Consider the following 18,058-nt stretch of genomic DNA (forward strand, 5'->3'; position numbering starts at 1 on the left):
AGTTATGTTTGGTATATGTGATGCATTAACCAAGTACTTTGTTTTACCATCTTGCATACTCAAGGAAACATTTTCAACGTGAGCTATGGGGTGGGTTGTATCATCCTCAATCTCAACATAACCTGAAGACTCTCGACTATGTATCTCTCTAAGGAACTCTCCATGAGCAGTTATGCGGTTAGAGAGGCACCCAAGTCTACATGCCATACATCATTCTTAGATGCAGCATCAACGGTCGTAGTATTCATAAAATGTTGCATGACAAAGAGCTACTCACTTTGTCCTCATTGTTTTTGCTAGTGGAAGCATAATTATAGGTTGCTTTTTTCCCATTCTAATTTTAACATTTTTTTGAAACATTATTAGAGATGTGGCCTTTCTCAGCACAATGCCAACATTTCCTATTACCAAAATTATGTTGTTGTTCATTAAAATCTACAATTTGTCATTTTTGGCTCTCCCTTTCTCAAGATTGTCTTTTCATATTTTGTTGTGCACCATAACTTTGAGCACCTTAGCCTCGACTACGAACTCTACCTTTGCTAGTAGAGTAAAACACCAGTTTAAACTTTGAGAAGAAGAGGAATCCAAGCTAAGGTTTTTATACTCAAGGATCAACATAGAAATCAAATTTGCAAAGTCAAGGATATCATCCCTAGTATTCATAGATGACCTAAAGTTCTTGTACTCATCTCCAAGTCCATTTGAACATGCTTATATAATATCATCATCATCAATTGCTACACTGATAGATCCAAAAGCTTCCATGATAATCTAGATTTTTTAGATTTTTAACGTATAGTCATTGATAGAAAAATTTTCTCTTTTAATTTGATTTAGCTCTAGCTTAAGCTACAACTTTTTGGCCTTTATGTTTACCTCAAACAACTTTGATAGTTTCTTTCAAGCAACAATGGGGATTTCATGTTCCTACAAGTGGCCCACCATATTGTGTGTGATTCTCATCATAAATAGCCAATGCGTTACTTTATCTGCTCCCAATCCTTTTTAGTCTTTATACTTCATATAGTAGTATTTTACCAAGAGATTTTGGGTGCCACTACCATCTCCTTCATTGTAATTCCAAATGCCTTTACTCTTCAAGAAATTTGTTATCCTAAACTTCCATGCATTATAATTATTTTACCAAGCTTCTCATTAACAATCAAGTTAAAATTATCAGACATTTTGACAAGACAAGTAACCTTGCAAAACTTACAATTTGCAAACAAACCAATACAAGGTGTACTACAACCAAAACATGTAGTCTTTTTTATTCATTCACTATACAATAATAACTGTAATCTATAATCTATATGTAGATTCTCTCTATGTCTGCACCCTAACAAACACCTAAAACCTTACAGATTCAAAATCTATAATTTGTGCACCTATAAATGGCAAGTACTGTCGATTTGCTACATTCAAAAACTATTTTCAACCAACTTTTAGGACCAAAACGAGTCCAAGAGCCTTAAGTGGTGAAAATAACTATAGTATATACATTGCTCTTTGTTTCATTGCAATTGGAGCCTTAAGAGCATCCTACGACTATATTCCAAGGCAAATCGAGAAAGATGGAAGAGCTTTTTACCCATTGCTACTTTCTTACTTTTGTGCTCTATTGCCTTCACCTTAGCCTTTGATTGAGCTTTGTGCAACTATGGGATGGCTCTAATACCATGAAAACAAACAAGAGGAGAGAGATGAGAAACGACCAAGAGCACATACACATAATGGAGATTTAAGAGCACGAAGAAGTAGCACTAAAAGCTTCTTCTTTAAAGAGACCTAAAGGCATTAATGGAATGATTACCTTGCTAGTGAAAACTTTTTGTCTTGGGCAATGACATATAAGTGTGTGACATTGCATTCAAAGCATCTTAGTTTGGCCTTGTCTCTATTTGCTTGCTCTTTTTTTAGGCATCAAGATGAGATGTGTCTAGGGTAGCCCTAATTCTAGGATGTTACTAGGTCTTAAGATTGTATGCTTCAAACCCTAGGCCCCTTTCTCTACCTAATTTCATCATTGGAACTAGTCTATCATCCATAAGGATAACATTTCTCTCTTCATTGTATGAGATATAAGGTTTCATGTATAATTCCTCCTCTAATGGCTCCTCCACATAGTGGACTAGAGCCTCGCTTTGTGAAAGCATTAAGATTGGTATAGGGGGTCTGGGTATTCCTACTGAACAACCACCCTTGATGCAACTTATATCTAATCATTACGTGCGGGTCTAGATAATGCAACTTCTCTACCATAATGAAAATTTCACTTCATAAGATAGGGATGTTGATAGTAGGGTTGAGAATATGGCACTCTCCTTGGCAATCAGCACGTCGCTATACTATGCCCGAATCTCCCACAAATTGTGCATGATCTTGATCAAGTCTTGGGGCATTCCATTCGATGATGGCTATCTTTATAAGGTGTATATTGAACATTAGGTCTTGTTAGCCATTCTTTCAAGGCCTCTTGGAGCTTGGCAAGCTCCAACTTGAGATTCAATATTTCTTGGAAGAGATCTATTCCCTTGCCCTTTTCTTAGTCTTCAAAGATAGTTCATTCACTACGAATAGTTGCTCTTTCTTTGGGGATTATGATGATTCAGGCTAGTTGAATGGCTTCACTATTCCTTTCCTTTAGTAGTGAAGGGGATGCAATGGCAGTGGAGAAGGAGAAGAGGAAGATGCGGGAGAGAAGAGAACACACAATGTAGGTGTTGTCCAACTAAATTGACAGCCTTATTGCACTATCATATTATATATGAATAAAGAATGGGCGGTCACAGTATACACGAGTAAGCCCAGAGGCCTTTTACCCCAACAACCTCCCACTAAAAGGCCAATGTGGCTAGGGAGTGAAAACAAAGAAAAGAAAAAAAAAGACAAGGTGAGGAATCATAACATCTCACCCAACGCCCAATCGGAAAGCGAGCTGTGCAAGAACTGTCAGGAACCTCTATAGAAGAAGAGTCAAGCATCCCCGAGTCCATGACATCCAGGAGATAAGCAACCCCGCAACTCCGTACAACAGAGCAATCCAAGAATGCTTATCATAAAGCAAGCACAACTCATTAGTGCACGACTGTAAACCATTAAAGTCGCGCATAGCATCAACGTGGCGCATATAAGACAGCAGAGAGCAGTCAAACTCTCCAAAGTCAATCACTGAAAGAGGGCCAACATCTCGGACACTCGTCCAATGGGGTCTCAAGACTACATGTGGCCTCAGCGAAGCAGAAGATTGACATATGGCTGGCTGTCTAGCTTGCAAAACTACAAGAAAACGGCTCTCATGAGCCTGCAAGGGGTCTAGCAACTGACCACCAACATCCTGACCGTGACTGCTATGCATAGCTACGTCATCTGGGCCAATAAGTGCCTCATTTTCAGCATAAATAGCTTGTTGTAATGGCATTGTAGCTGCTGTAAAATCAACCATAAAGCATACTGAACGCTCATCAAGAGGTCTAAGAGGTGTCCGCGTCTCATAGAAGACAGCATGACGGCTGCATATGACCTGCTAGGCATCCAAATCCCATAATCTGCAGGCCTTAAAGTCACCATCTCCATAACCAAGGAGGATACATCTACGTGACATAGGCTCATGTGACATATGTACAGATGCTTGGTAGTCAAACATCCTCAAGTAATCATAGGAGGGCTGCATGCCACTCCATGCCTCATGGGGTGTAATACTATCCAAGATCAAGCAATGCGTCCTGTTAACCAAATAGATTGCTGTCATAAGGGCCTCAGCCCAAAAGCCATAAGACAACCCAGCTGTGGTAAGCATAGAAGCAACCTTTTCCCGTAAGGTCAAACACATGCCATGAGCAATCCCATAATACCGTGGGCACAAGAAATCAATGCCATACTACTGACAAGAGGTCCAAAAGCTGGGAGAGAGAGCATGACTCTCATAATCCATCTGCAAGCACCTAGACCTGCTACCAACAGAATCCATAAACTTTTGAAGCATAACTGCAGCATCCTCAATCTGCACCAAGGGAAAAGCCCAAACACGATGGGTAGCATAATCAACAAAGGTCACAAAGTACGATGCTCTACCAAGTGACTAGGAAGGCATAGGTCCATATACTACACAATCGACAAGATCTAGAGGAGCATGCCTCACACGATCACCATAAGCCAAGGGGGCTCTGCAAGGACCAAGAGTACAATCAGGGCAAGCATCAAGATCTGTAAGTGACATAGGAGGCAGCAATGAGTCTGAACGAGACAAGATCTCCATCTCTCTGTGGTGCATATGGCCTAGGCGATAATGCCATAACAATGCATGTGGTATCCGGATAACTGCAACCATAGAATCTCCCACATGAGAGACATGCACTGGGTAATGAGAACCAACTCGAGAACCTCTGGCCAAAACCAAGCAACCATGACAGATCTTCCATGACCTATCCTGAAGAGAAATAGAGTAACCTGCATCATGCAACTGACTGACAGAAATCAAGCTCTTACTGAGCATGGGAACATGTAGAACATCCCTGAGCATAAGAGAAGTCCCATTAGACAAAGCTAGGTGTATGTTCCATGTAGAACATGGATTGGAGGACATAAAGGCATCAATCAAGGATGCAAAAACTCCCACATGAAGAAGAGTTGTAGCCAACTGCATGACATAACCAACCACAGTACAGTAAAGCATAAGACATCTGTCTCATAAGAGCATATGATATTCATCCATGAAATCAGCCCATAACGATATGCATGCACATAGCTCTGCAGTACATCATGCCACCAAGGAACATCCAAGTCAAGTAAAGACCGACAAGTAGCAAAGCATCCTGCAAGAGTCAAGCTCCAGGTGAAGCCCAAACATCTATACAACAACATCCAAATAAGTGGCTCTATAAGGTATACAATAGTAGACCATGTGCATAGACGGCTAAGCATACATAGCATATGCTCTCTAACATGGACGGGCAACAGGAGCCCAACTAGCATAGAAGCTAGACAACAGAGGAGCAAGAAAGCCATAACTGTAAATCCCAAGCACTATCCAAGGGCACTGATCAGTAAGTATCCCGCATATCAATTGCAAACGAGCAATCACAGCTCAATAGGCAACTGCCAAAACAAGGGAGCAGTTCACTGCTCAATACCTATAAGTGCATCCAAGTAATAGCCAAGATCCATAATCGGAGCATTAAATCCCATATAGCATCCAAGGTCGTAACGAAAAATTCCAAGTCAATGTCCAACTGCTCAAGGGAATACTCAAATGAATGTCGAGACGAGCTCAAACAACTGCCATCCACAGCCAAAGCATAAAGCATTCACTAAGACATCATAACCCGTACTGGATAGCCTAGGCATAAACCATGTCATAGATGAAATGCCAGCTGTAAAAAAGTGACAGTCAAACCCAAATCAAGCTCTAATCTCAGCTCAAAAGCATTCCGGAGCATAAACAAGACATGTGGCATAGTCCAAATACATCATGACATCATACCGAGTAGCCGGGAGCACCCCGTGACCAATAGGCATAACCCAGCTGTAGCATAAATAGCTTCAGCCATGAAGTTTCCAGCAACATATAACCTCTGTAAACTGAGCAAGTCAGTGCTCAATCCAAGCTCAAATCCATAGGCAAACCATAGGCATACATTTTCGTATGTATTGACACCAACCAGGCATCAAATGCCAAGACCTGTAAGCATAAAATTGAAGTAACAGGTGCCTGCCCTGTTTTGGACAGATCTGGGATTGTTCAAAACAGTCAATGGCTGAGCTAAATTAGCTCCAAATGCATCTCACATAAGAGGCATAACATCCACAAGTGATCCGGTATCAATAGACATCAGTAGAAGCATCACATAAGCCATAGGCATACAAATACATGCTGTCTCAAACCTGAAATCTATTGCAAAATATTCTGTCATCAGAATTTGGCAAATCCGACATCACCATCACGTCCGGAGCGTGCCAAAACCCCAACTTAGACTCTTACCTTGCCTGAATCGGGTTCTGAATGCCCGAGATATGACAAAAAGTGGGCCAGCTTTTGAAACAGGCGCAAAAAAAACATGAGCTAGCTGGGGGGGTCTGCTGTCTCACGTGTCAACAATGGGGCCCAAAGGGGGCACAAACGGGGGCCAAAGAAGGCCTACACCAAGCCTCAGCAAGTCTTGATAGGGTGGAAGCAAGATCCAGGTGAAGGAAGCTCCAAGAGGTGTGAGCTATGGCTGCCCACAACCTGTGAAAACCCCGTTGAGCTGAAAACCTTGTAGGATATCAAATGAGGGAGATATGCTTTCCTTGGGGTTAAATCAAATAAAACTACTTTAGATATCGTGGACCCTATGTAATGACCTAAAAGTCACTAATCAAACACATCAAGGCACTTTTACCACCACAAGTCCACATTAACAATGTGTTCCATGTTGGCTTGCTAAAAAGCTATCTACTCGATCCACCCCATGTCGCAGATGGCCTCTTACTACAGTCCCTCTTCAAGTGATCGTACCTTCAATTTGGAATGAGAAGAGACCCCTAATACTAACAAACAAGTTAGGAATAGTTAGCAAATATTTAGTTAGCTACATATTTTATCCTCTAGGAGATGCCATTGGGAACTTTAAAAACATATGGAAACCAAATTTCTTACTTTCTTTTTAAGATGGCATCTTGATCCTTGTAGTTGGGAGGATTTAAAGGTCTCTGAATTTTAATTGATGTTGGCCTTTAATTTTATTACCATGTTCACATTAATGGCTCATTATCACCTTGTATAGTTTGCTTTTATGTATTAATCCCTTAAATATAGCTAGAAATAAATAGACTTTGAAAAGATAGCCCATTCATGAAAATATAACTTGATAGTTGAAAACCTTGCCCAATATTGAAAAAGAATGGGTCCTTACAAGTTGCAAGTGTAAATTGTGGAGCATGTGGCCTAAATTGGCTAACTTTTGAATCAACTTCTAGACTTCTTTATCTTACTTTACGATCTCCATTTCTCCTTTGGTGAGGGAATCGAGAGAGGAGGCTCTAAACAACTTTGGAAAGGCCAAGGTTTGAAGATGAGAAACATATCATGTTTGTTTTGCATGTCTAAAAGGGCATTGGGACTATTTATCAACATGGTGTGTTCCATAATCTCAAACCAACCTTGAGACTATCCATGATTGTCAATGTTGGTTTCTTACAAGCTTGCCATTTGAGCCAAGCAAGAAACTTAGATGCTAGAGAACAAGAGAAGTACAACTTGGAGGGGAAGTGTTGATTGTGGAGCTACAAGTGTTCAATGGTTTGGCACTTATACTACAATTTGACAAGTTTTCTTAGGGTTCCCATGATCATGAAAACACAACAAAAATACTTGCAATAAGGTGCTAGAAGGGTTTATGACGAAGAAATAAGCAATCCACGTTATCATTTGTTTTGCTTGCATTTTGCTATGATTACAAGTTATCCAATGCCACTTCAATATCGTTAGGCCTTTGTTCCTTCACTTTCAACATTTTGGTTGCATGGTTTGACACATCTGTAAGAAATTCACCTTGGTGTGTAGTATGTTTGAACACTATGTTGTATTCTTTGCTCTATGTTTATATGAAAGGTTGTGTTTTCGCTGAAAAACAAATGGAAGAAGTCTAGGTTCTATTAAAGATGCACAAGGATGTTTAAACCGCCCAAGTTGATATACAAATTCAAGCACATGAACTTGCACTTACACTATTGGTTTATCAAGTCAACTTGTGATATGTAGCTTCTCTTCTATGAAAAACTTGTCATGGATGGTTGGTAGCTCCTCTATGATTTGTTCATTGTGTGCCTTGGCTACTAATTAGACTATGGAAGGGGGTACATACACAAGATTGTATTCCAATTTCTTTTTGTCAACCCTCACCGTTTTACTTTGGTTGTGTTCTGGCTCCCCTCGAGCACTCTCGTCTCTCTACTACTATACAGTTTATTTAAGACCTTATCAAAGAGGATTTTAGTTTTGTTGTGTGTTTTGCTGTTCCAATAGTTTGGTCCAAGCTCTTTTTATGTGTAGGGATGTAGCATAAGGGTGTGCAATGTCTCTTGAGGCTGTTGTTATAAAACTACTATCTTGAGATCATCTCAACTATTACTTTTTTAAGTTATCATTTGCCACAACCATGTCACTCAGTTTAAATGCTCTTACCAATAAATTGTGCAACTATTGAACTCTTGAAAGTGGGTGGCTACTAGCAGTGCTCCCCCTAGCTTAATCTTCAGCCATTTTTCCAATCATGCATGCTTTATAGTCGGGCTTTAGAACAACCTTAATTACCTGATATATAGCATCATTATTATGTGCCTCTTTTCGCTGCACCTATATTGTGAGCTTGGTGGAACCCTCGGATATCAAAGCCTCAATCTCCTTTTCATTCAGTGTAATTCTGGTTGCTGGTTGGAGTTGCTTGTGTTGGTTTCAAGGATAACCGTTTCTCCTTGCACACATCCGCTTGCTTCTAGGAACCCTTAGCAGATTTATCCCACCTGACCTATGGTTGGTGGTGTGACCTACTGTTGCTCACTGCAAAAGCTCTCATGAGCTCCAGAAGTACACACACATGCATGTGCATCGCTACTTGACTGCATCCTCCCCCTACGGGACTTCCAAAAGAGAACAATCTGATGGGATATAGATCTGTACATCAAAGTAAACATATGTTCAAATTTGCTCAGCACCAATTTGTGTGTAATGCCTGTCGACAACTACTAAACACGCTTTTAACAATTGCACAACAGTCATTATGATTCAGACTTCAGGGACTTTAATTTATGGCTCGAGTTACAACCACTTATTACAGACCAGTCTTAAGAGAGCTCACATCACAAAACCTCGCAATGAGGTACACATCTTTCCAAAGTGAATTATGAACGAGTACAAACACGCATGAATAAACAATCAATGAATGCAGAAACTCAACAATAAAAAGAACTGCCAATTGTGGCTTGAAGGACAAACACTCCTGCAAATCAGCAGGTCAAGCACTGCTTTCACTTTCTAGTCCTCTCCTGTCCATCAAGAGCTGACAGGAATCCTGAAAGGAATGGACATCTGCCTCCTGACTCTTGGAGTCTGCAGAAACAGTGATCACCACAGGTTCTTTCATCTCAGTACAATGTGCAACTTGCGTTTGAGGCGTGGCATAACTACCAACCCATATAGTGTCCCCTCTACCATGCCAGTTACCATCACGAACATTATTCATCTCCAAGGTCCTCGCTTCCTGCAAACACAGATTTTGATTGTTACTCTTAACCAAAATGTGAGAGGAAATTGTTGCAGGTTGCCATTGTCAGAATGATATGTTACCTGACACAATGTGCAGCAGCCACAAATAAAATGATTTAGTGTGTCATCCAAAGCACTCATAGTTCCATCACTATGACTCCCCTAAAGTTACCACAACAAATTAGTCAGAAAATGACTTCATATCTACAGAAAATTGCAAGGCCACTCAGACTCAAAATGCATTTCTCTAATATAGAATATGCACATTTGGCAGATACATTGATCAAATTTTAGTACCTTTATGTTGAACCTCCTCCGTATTTGTACCCGATAGTAGCTGGCATATGCTGCCATGCAAATCAGAAGCAAAAGAGCAAGATACAGAAAGAAATGACCAAGCGCACATAAAAAGAAAATGTAGCTGATCATTGCTCCAGCAAGAAGAACAAAGTAGATGCCACTCTGCAAAATTGTAGCAAATAATTTAAAATCAAGTACCGAAGTGACAAAAAAATCTAGTGAAAATAGCTCCACGTGTTCTCAATCTGCAAAGGAAATGCAAAGGGCAGCCAAAGAATGAAATAAACAAGAGTTCACTTACACTTTAAGCAAATACACAAGGTATGTGGGTCCACTAATATGACTGACAAACAGCCATTGCACACATAAGATTTACTCCAGACAATCTCTCTTCACACAAGGCCCTCTCTCTTTAGGTCCAAAAATCTAAAAACAGTGTATGAACAAACTGGTCATGTCCCTCTCCTTTTGTATAAGTATAGTTAGCCTGCCTATGGAAAGTAGGTTGGTAGATTTAAGTATTGGCCAGATCTAATCAGGCATGACTAAAGAGCAAAAGCATAGGAGCAATAGAAAAAGCATATTACAAACAACCCCTCTAGATGATCAGCTTTGTCACTACCTATGCTTTCCTACTAGACCCTAACCCTAAGCTTAGAGATGTTGCAGTGATAGAGTTTGTCACAGAGTTGTCAACTAAACCCTAACACTAGGGAGTGCCTGGGATATTTATGTAAAGAGAGCTATGAAAATTTAACCCATGTCTCTTGTTATATTTTAATCCTAACCCCTCGTGGTGGAGGACAATTGCCTTAGCCAAGATGGTGCAGGTCTTGAGTCTTAATATGGATTTAAGCTTAGACCCTAAGTGTTGGTAGACTTTCTACTGGGTCAATGCTCAACTGCGCGCACACACACTCACAGTGAACAGTAAACAGCAAGAGAGAAGAGAAGGTTGTTGCAAGGTCACATCCACTAATGTGAGCATGATAGAATGAAAGTACACTCCCTGAGGTATTATAATATCACACCCAAAGTTGTTCTTCACAAGGGGAAAAAGCCCTTCTCCAACTAGAGGGTGAAAAGTGCCCATGGAAAAAGGAGCATTCACACAAAAACAAAGAGGAATGCCTGAAGTGTAACAAACCCCTTGGAGTGAATGATGTGAACATATACAAGAAATGGCAAATCAATCCAAAAATTATAGTCTCAAGCTTCTAACTTTTGTCTCAAAAGAGCCTTAGTTTATCTTGTGTAGGGACATAAACCAAGTCAATCTCCCCTGCATGGAGCCTTTCTCCGATATAATGATAATGCAACTCAATGTGCTTAGTGAGAGCATGAAATAACGGGCTCCATGCAACATCGTGGCAGTTTAACTATCAGTACAAGTAGCAATTGATGACTGCTATTCCACACTAAATCAACATATATGCATTTGAGCCATACACATTCCAATGTAGCTACAAATGCTGCCCTATATTCTGCCTTGTAGCTAGATGCGGCCATTGTAGACTATTTCTTGCTCAGCCTAGAGATGCAATCAAGGTTTCCACAAAAAGCCCTAAATTTTGGAATGAAATTGGCGCAAGATCCAATGTTAATGTCAAAAAGACCTAAATTCAGAATATTGGTCTAACTATCGAGATGTGTCCACAAGTGGATTGATAGGGAGCTCAAGAACAAACAAGAAGCGAAAAATTGAGATTAGTGTGAACTGAGTGTAACACAATTGGCAAGGAGACGGCAAAGTGGCGTGTTTGCAAATGGCGCAGCTAATAGGGTGGTGGCGTAGGTTGCAGAAGCAACATGGCTAAGGTAAATGGCAAACAGAGTTTGTTGGTGATGAGGAGGCAGTTGACCAATGAATAGGGCAAGTACAGCACACAAGCATAGGAGCAAGTGGTATAGCTACCGCAACAGTAGCAGTAGTTGGGCCTATATAGTTGGTGATGGGCAAGGCAAGTGGCAACGCCAATGCTACTAGTAGTCGTTGATCAAGGAGAAGTGTTAAACGGCAGCAAAGCCAATGGGCAACTTAGGTGGTGAACAGGGTAGAACTAATAGGACAGCTGCTTGTTCAATAGCACCGGCAGTTTCAGAGCTATTGTTACAACATTGCTGCAAGACTTAGTTGGTTGAGCAGCTACTGAGCTGGCTGAGTTGAGACGGCTAGCAGATGAAGCACAACCCAAGCCCAAAGGGCTGAACCATACGTGGCCCTAATTTTATTACACATTTTTAATCTTCAAAACTTGTAACTTCAAAGTAGCATAGAAGATCAAACTTCAATGCATCAGAATCACAAATTGCAATGTCACAATTACACACTCATTGTTCACATGTTTCATGAAAACATGAAGCCTCAACATTCAAAAAGTAATAACGAATTTTATGGGGGGGAAAAAGTCAAGTATGATATCCCTAGAATTTCCCGCTCCTATTTTCTCAATACCCCACATCTGTTAATTTCCCACTACACCTTTTTTTCAAAAAGTTCAAGTATGATATTTTTTCCATACAACTTTTCCCACATGGGAAATTTGCATACCTATGTGTGGGAATCCAACTATGGCTGGGCTTGAAGCTCAATGGTGTAAGTGGTAGCAACAGCTATGAGCTGAATGGAAGCTCTGATACCATTGTTGGGTCAACGCTCAATTGCACCCACACAAACACATACACATGCTCTCATGGTGAACAATGAACAACAAGAGAGGAGAAAATCATTGGAAGGTCACATCCACTAATGTGAGAATGATAGATCATAGAATGAAAAGACAATCTTTATGGTACTATGGTACCACACACAAAACAAGTATTTACACGAGGAAAATATCTTCTCCAACTACCAAGTTAAAAAGTGTTCATGGATGAGAGAGTGTTCACATCCAAACAATGGAGGAACATGATAAATGTAAGAATGTCTAATACCTTTGCTTGAAAATGTGGAAGGTCATGTTAGCCTAGAAACACAGAAGGCATGAAAGGCACAAAGATTGATGACCAGACAATACGGTAGCCACATGTTGTTAAATTGCTTGATATTTGAGATTGAGTGTTGCTTCTGGATTTGGTTTGGTCACTCGGGCATTCACAATTAAGCATTAGGTGAAATGAATTTATTGTTTGCTGGTTTAGTTGGCTTTTATTTTGACAGCCACCAAAGTTGTAAATGCTCTAGTATCTCTCATCTCCCATGCACTGAGTTCCTTCTGAAGTCATCCTTCTCGCACCAACTACAAAGGCTACCTAGTTTGCTTCATCTTGGACTCATCTCCAACAATGACGTGTGAAAGGTCAATCTGTGCAAACCAAATTGTCCTATGTAATAAATTGTTCATATAATTAGGCCCTTAAGGGCACCAAGATGATGTGAATAAATGACTTGCATGATTACTTTGGTTGAAACAAGTAGTAGATGGAGTGTAGATTGCCAAACCACAATTAACTAAAAGCAAGAGTAGACATGCACACCAAAACAAATGCCTCTCAATTGTAGATAGCATAAAATAACATGCAAAACTACGAGAGGGTGTAAGGGCAGCATACAGATAAGAAATGGTGCAAAATGCAGCTCAAAGAGAGAGTTTAGGAGCAGCACTTATCACAGGAAACACAAACACAGCTCAAGAGAGGATCACCTAGGCTCTAGCACCATACACAGCAAGCCAACAAAATGGCCTTTCAGGAAGGTCATTCATGCAACCTCTGGTTTCTACAAAACAATCAGAGAGTAATTTGGTGAACCGTATGTATGCAATATGATTTTTTATGTATGGACTAGGATTTGCCATACATGTTGTACATTGATCAGAAAAAATTCTAACTCTACAGTGCATAAAAAATCCTAACCCTAGCTATGACAGAGTTCAGTGATGTTAAATTGCCATTCCTGTGATAACATAATGTGCCAAAGTGACTCAAACCAGCAATGTGGACAAGGATGTGACAAGAGAGAGCCAAAAGGAAGGGACAAGGACAACAAGCTGGGACAGGATACAAATAATAGATATTACACTTCATTGCAGATCTTCAAGAACCACCTTAAAATTGAGAGGGTGGATGCTGGGATAATTTTATGTTGTGCCAGCCTGTTTACCAGGGCTTTGGAGCCTGTTGATCACAGTTTTCTCATCACTTGGCCTACTTGTCACTCTTTAAGCCTTCAGCATGACATCCATGATATTTTCTGCCTTGTGTGCCCAGATTTCTGGTCCTCTGTGAACCTCTTCTTCCTCCCTATTTTGCGCATGCGTGCACTCTGTGTGTGTGTGTGTGTGTTATAAGCTAAAAAAGGAGCATTTCTCATTAAACCCTAATTGGCTCATTAAACCAGCCCCAAAACTCAAACTTTAATGCTAAGAAGAGTTTCTGCCGCATAAGCAAACTTTCACAGTTTGGTTGGTTCCTCATCTACAAATAGATAGTGTGCTCAGCCATTCCGCATCCTGTTCATTTCAGCCATCAGTCTACTCCACCCAGCGTCTGTCCAACCCTCAATCAACTGCTCCACGCCCTCTTCAACCCCTGGTGATATGCTACCAGCTTCTCCATAGGAGGTGCATCAGCTGCTGAATTTGCTGTTCTACTGCCTGGCAACAGCATCCAGCCCATCTCCAGTCCCTGGAGACTGCTTCCAGCACATCAAATGAGCAAATGAGACCTACATTTTGTGTTTCTGCAGGCTGCCCAGCATCAAACATCACTCTCCCAACTCTCACCCAACTGCATACTGCTGTGTGTGACCAGCTGGGCAATACACTGCTGTGTTTACCAGTTCCAACCTCCAAGACTGCTGTGTTTTGGTTTCCAGCCTGCTGCCCTTCTATTTTCAGCATCATCTCAGCACAACTAGCAGTTACAGCTTTTAGGATCCATCTGTTAGCAATCATGTGTGTCTTGTGTGGTCAACTCCTCCCTGTGAGCCTCACACCAAGTCAAACACTGTATTTGTCTGTCATTTTATGTGCTTCAAACATTTTAGATGGAGGGCACATTACTGCACTTCTTTTTGGGGACCTTTGGCTGTCATGGGCACCCACATTTTGGGCGTGCCCAGTTTATTATCAATTGTGGCCCCAATTCGCCTATATATAGGCACCTTGCCTTCCCACTCTCATTATCCATCATTGATCCTTCGTGATCAGCCAGCCCTCCTCATTCTCTCACCCCCCTGCTACTGTATGGCACCCACACTAATGCATAGAGCTGCATGTTGAGTTTGATTGTTGCAGCCTTGTACCTTCAATCATTGCAATCACATTTTCTTTCTCTCCCCTGTATTCTCTCTTTGCCTCCTTCACCCTGTCATGAGGACATATATTTTTGAAACCTCACTTAACATGTGGATTAATTTTAATCACATGATTAAGTAAATGTTGCGCATGTGAGGTGCAACTAGGGTTAAAGTAAATTTACAACCCCGGGACCTGAAGAAATCACATGTCAAAGGCAAAAGTTGCTATAAGTTATGCCGCACACGTACTTGGTGGTATCTGGTGCCAGTTGTTGGCCTAGATCATCCATTTGGCCATAAGTGTCAGTTGGTGACACTAAAGAAGTGGCGTTTAATGGTACCTAACGCCAATCTGATGGTCAAAGATGGTCAAAGATGGCACAAAGACACTCGGGAATGGAAGTTGCCTAGCCAATTTAATTATTGGCTAGTCAAATTATTTTTCAGGGCATAGAAATAATGATTAGATCAATTTTCAGTATTTAAAGACTAAAAATTAATATTTAATTATAAAAAATGCTGAAAAAACCATTTGGGAAGGCTGCCACTTGTCAAAAATGCCCATGCAAGACTGAAAAACGTCTTTAGAGGTTGGGGAGAAGCATTTCTATAAAGCAGCCTGCAAGGGAGAGGGAGGGGAGACTATTGATCTGATTTGCAGCCATTGGAGGACCTTCTGAGGTTGCCAAGGGTAGGAGAAGACCAATCAACAGCAAGAGACAGCATCTACAGGCTCTTGAGACACGGCAGCAGCTGTAAATGATTGATTTTCTTCAGTTCTTTGCATCTACAAGCTATTGTGGCAGGGCAGCAACTACATTTGACTGATTTTCAATCATTCTTCACGACAAAATTCTGAATTTTCTCTCTCTATAGCTTCCCCTCTCATCTCCCAGCCATTTCACAGCTTTGCTTTGAAGATCTCAGCATTTGGACCTTTGGAGGCTAAGAAATTTCAGATTTCTCTGCTGTAAACCCTAATCTGCAATAGAAATTAGGGTTTAGCAACAGCCTCAGGAAGTGTGCCAGAAATTGGAAGCTCCAAGACTTGGATTCAATAGGACTGAAGCTGTTTTTAGCCTATTCAAGTGGAGGGACCAACAAATAATTGAATTTGGGGCATTTTCCATTTCCATCAAAGCGGGTGAAGGCCAATTGATTGCCCGAATCAAGGGGCAAATCGGATTAAAGACTTGCTAGTGATTCATCACAGCAAGGGGAGTTGGAATATGGAAAGGGATTGGGAGAATCCCATTGTAAATCAACTTATTCTTCAATAAAGCTAAAGAAATACCGAAAGGGGCGCCAATTTTAGGGCCAATCGGATGTGCATTGTCCAAGATTAGTATAACGATCACTCTTTGCATGAGGCACCCCTCTTATCAGCTGGGCAACATGTTTTTTGTCTTGCTTGCCTGCATTTATTGCAACAACACTATCACCAAAATGAGAAATGAACTTAATGATTTAATTAAATTTCACAAAGATTTTTTAATTAAAATTAACTTTAATTTTGGTACCCCTAACTCTTGGCATGGTTACCATTGCAATGGTAGTGAAGAATTTGACACTGGGGCATGTGATGGACAAGTGTGGGCCATGTGGTACATGGCCAAGGCTAAAGGAACAATGCAAGAAACCCCCCTGTTTATGAGAAGAACAATGTGGAACCACATGGAGACTATGCAAGAGAGTTATCTCAGCAAATCTTCTTTGTTTTCTTGCATGTACTTTATTGAAGGACACCTACGGCTGACGTGTATGCTTTGCGGGGATCGCATGGTCCAGAACAGTTCAACCGACCACCATCCTATCTCTTTCCCACTACATTCTTCCAGGGCTTTCAATCCCTAATTGGCACTCGTGGCATCTCCTAAGCAAGTGCTAGTGCTACCCTCTCTACCCACATCCGACAAGCTCGATGGGACAAACTACCCTCTATAGTCGTGCAGAATGGAGTGCCTCCTTGATACCTATGACCTTTGGGGTTCTATTATTCTCCCTATAGCCCGACCTACCATGGCTCCCCGTGATGAAGCAACCTCGGATTCGGCAACTTTATCGGATCAGTTGACTACCTGAGCTCGCTCTTCTCTCTTTTTGAATTGTACAAACTCTGTGCTTGTGCATGTTAGACGTATCTGCACTATTGCACAAATTTGGAAGAGACTGGCATCTCTCTACCGGATCCATACATTTGGGCATCAATTATCTCTTGAGTTGGAGCTACGACAACTTTCTATCGCAAATTTCCTTATGATGAGGGATCACATCCATAGGATGGAGGAAATTCAAGATAAGCTTATATTCCTTGGTACGGCGGACATTTCTTCCGAGAACCTAGCTATGACACTTGTCTCACATCTATCGTCACCGACATTTGATTTGTTCTACATCAGTCTTCTCCCTTCTCGTAGCCAAGAGACTCACTTGGAAGGAGCTAGTCCCATTGGTGCTTGAGCAAGATGCAAGTCACAATGAGAGAGATTCTTGCGAAGCCCATACACATGGCCATGTTTATGCGACTTTATCTCTGGGTATAGGACCAACCAAGCAGAAGAAAGAGAAGAGAAAGAAGTTGGAGTCATCTTCCAACTTTGATACAGCTTTTGTGGGAAAGCATAGAGAATATCCCACGTATTTTCATTGTGGGAAGACCTCGCACCCCAATGAGAAGTGCTAGAGGAAATACCCTCACCTTTGTCCGGAAGCGAAGGATGAAACTACATCGGAGCTTTCATCTACCTCTTCTTCGTCACCCGCTATTACTACCCAAGTCAATGTTTCTCCACATTTATCAGGTGGCAACATAGTTGAGGGAAACTTTCGAACGCGAACACAGACAAGGACGAGAACAGGAACAGGAATTTTCAAAGGGACCGAAACAGGAACAAGAACGCCATATCATCAAGGGAAAACAAGAGTTACACGATATCCTAGATAATAAGGTTTAAAGATTTTTACTTAAAAAACTTAAATTTATCTCAATATGCAAAAACTTATAGTTATAAGTTAGAAGATGTTAATGAAGCTATAAGATGGAAGTTCCTTGTTAGAGAGAGAGAGAGAGAGAGAGAGAGAGAGAGAGAGAGAGAGATCAAAGTCTCTGTTGGTCATAATCGATTGTCATAAGTATTGGACTTGATTGACAAACTATAGTTGGAACCAAACTGTGGCCACTATCTTTGTTTTAGTTGTTTACTTTTAATGTTCACATGTGGAAGAATCACAATTTTGCTTTCATGAAAGGTCATGATTGATAGGGTGGATCC

General features: G+C 41.0%; 1 protein-coding gene across 1 annotated transcript in view; it reads right to left on the reverse strand.

Annotated features, from left to right (window-relative positions):
* Window positions 1-8,760: 8,760 nt before the first annotated feature.
* The window catches only part of LOC148019698 (uncharacterized), a 45,275-nt gene continuing 35,977 nt past the window's right edge, over window positions 8,761-18,058 (reverse strand). The window contains exons 3-5 of the mRNA XM_087699836.1: window positions 9,545-9,709; window positions 9,329-9,409; window positions 8,761-9,242 (exon numbers count right to left, since the gene is read on the reverse strand). Coding sequence (XP_087555962.1) covers window positions 8,997-9,242; window positions 9,329-9,409; window positions 9,545-9,709 — 492 coding nt within the window. The 3' untranslated portion in view covers window positions 8,761-8,996. The remainder of the gene's footprint in view (window positions 9,243-9,328; window positions 9,410-9,544; window positions 9,710-18,058) is intronic.

The sequence above is a fragment of the Lygodium microphyllum genome, chromosome 19 (assembly GCF_053477565.2).
Source record: "Lygodium microphyllum isolate KBCC chromosome 19, Lygodium_microphyllum_v1.1.10, whole genome shotgun sequence".
NCBI classification, from domain to species: domain Eukaryota; kingdom Viridiplantae; phylum Streptophyta; class Polypodiopsida; order Schizaeales; family Lygodiaceae; genus Lygodium; species Lygodium microphyllum.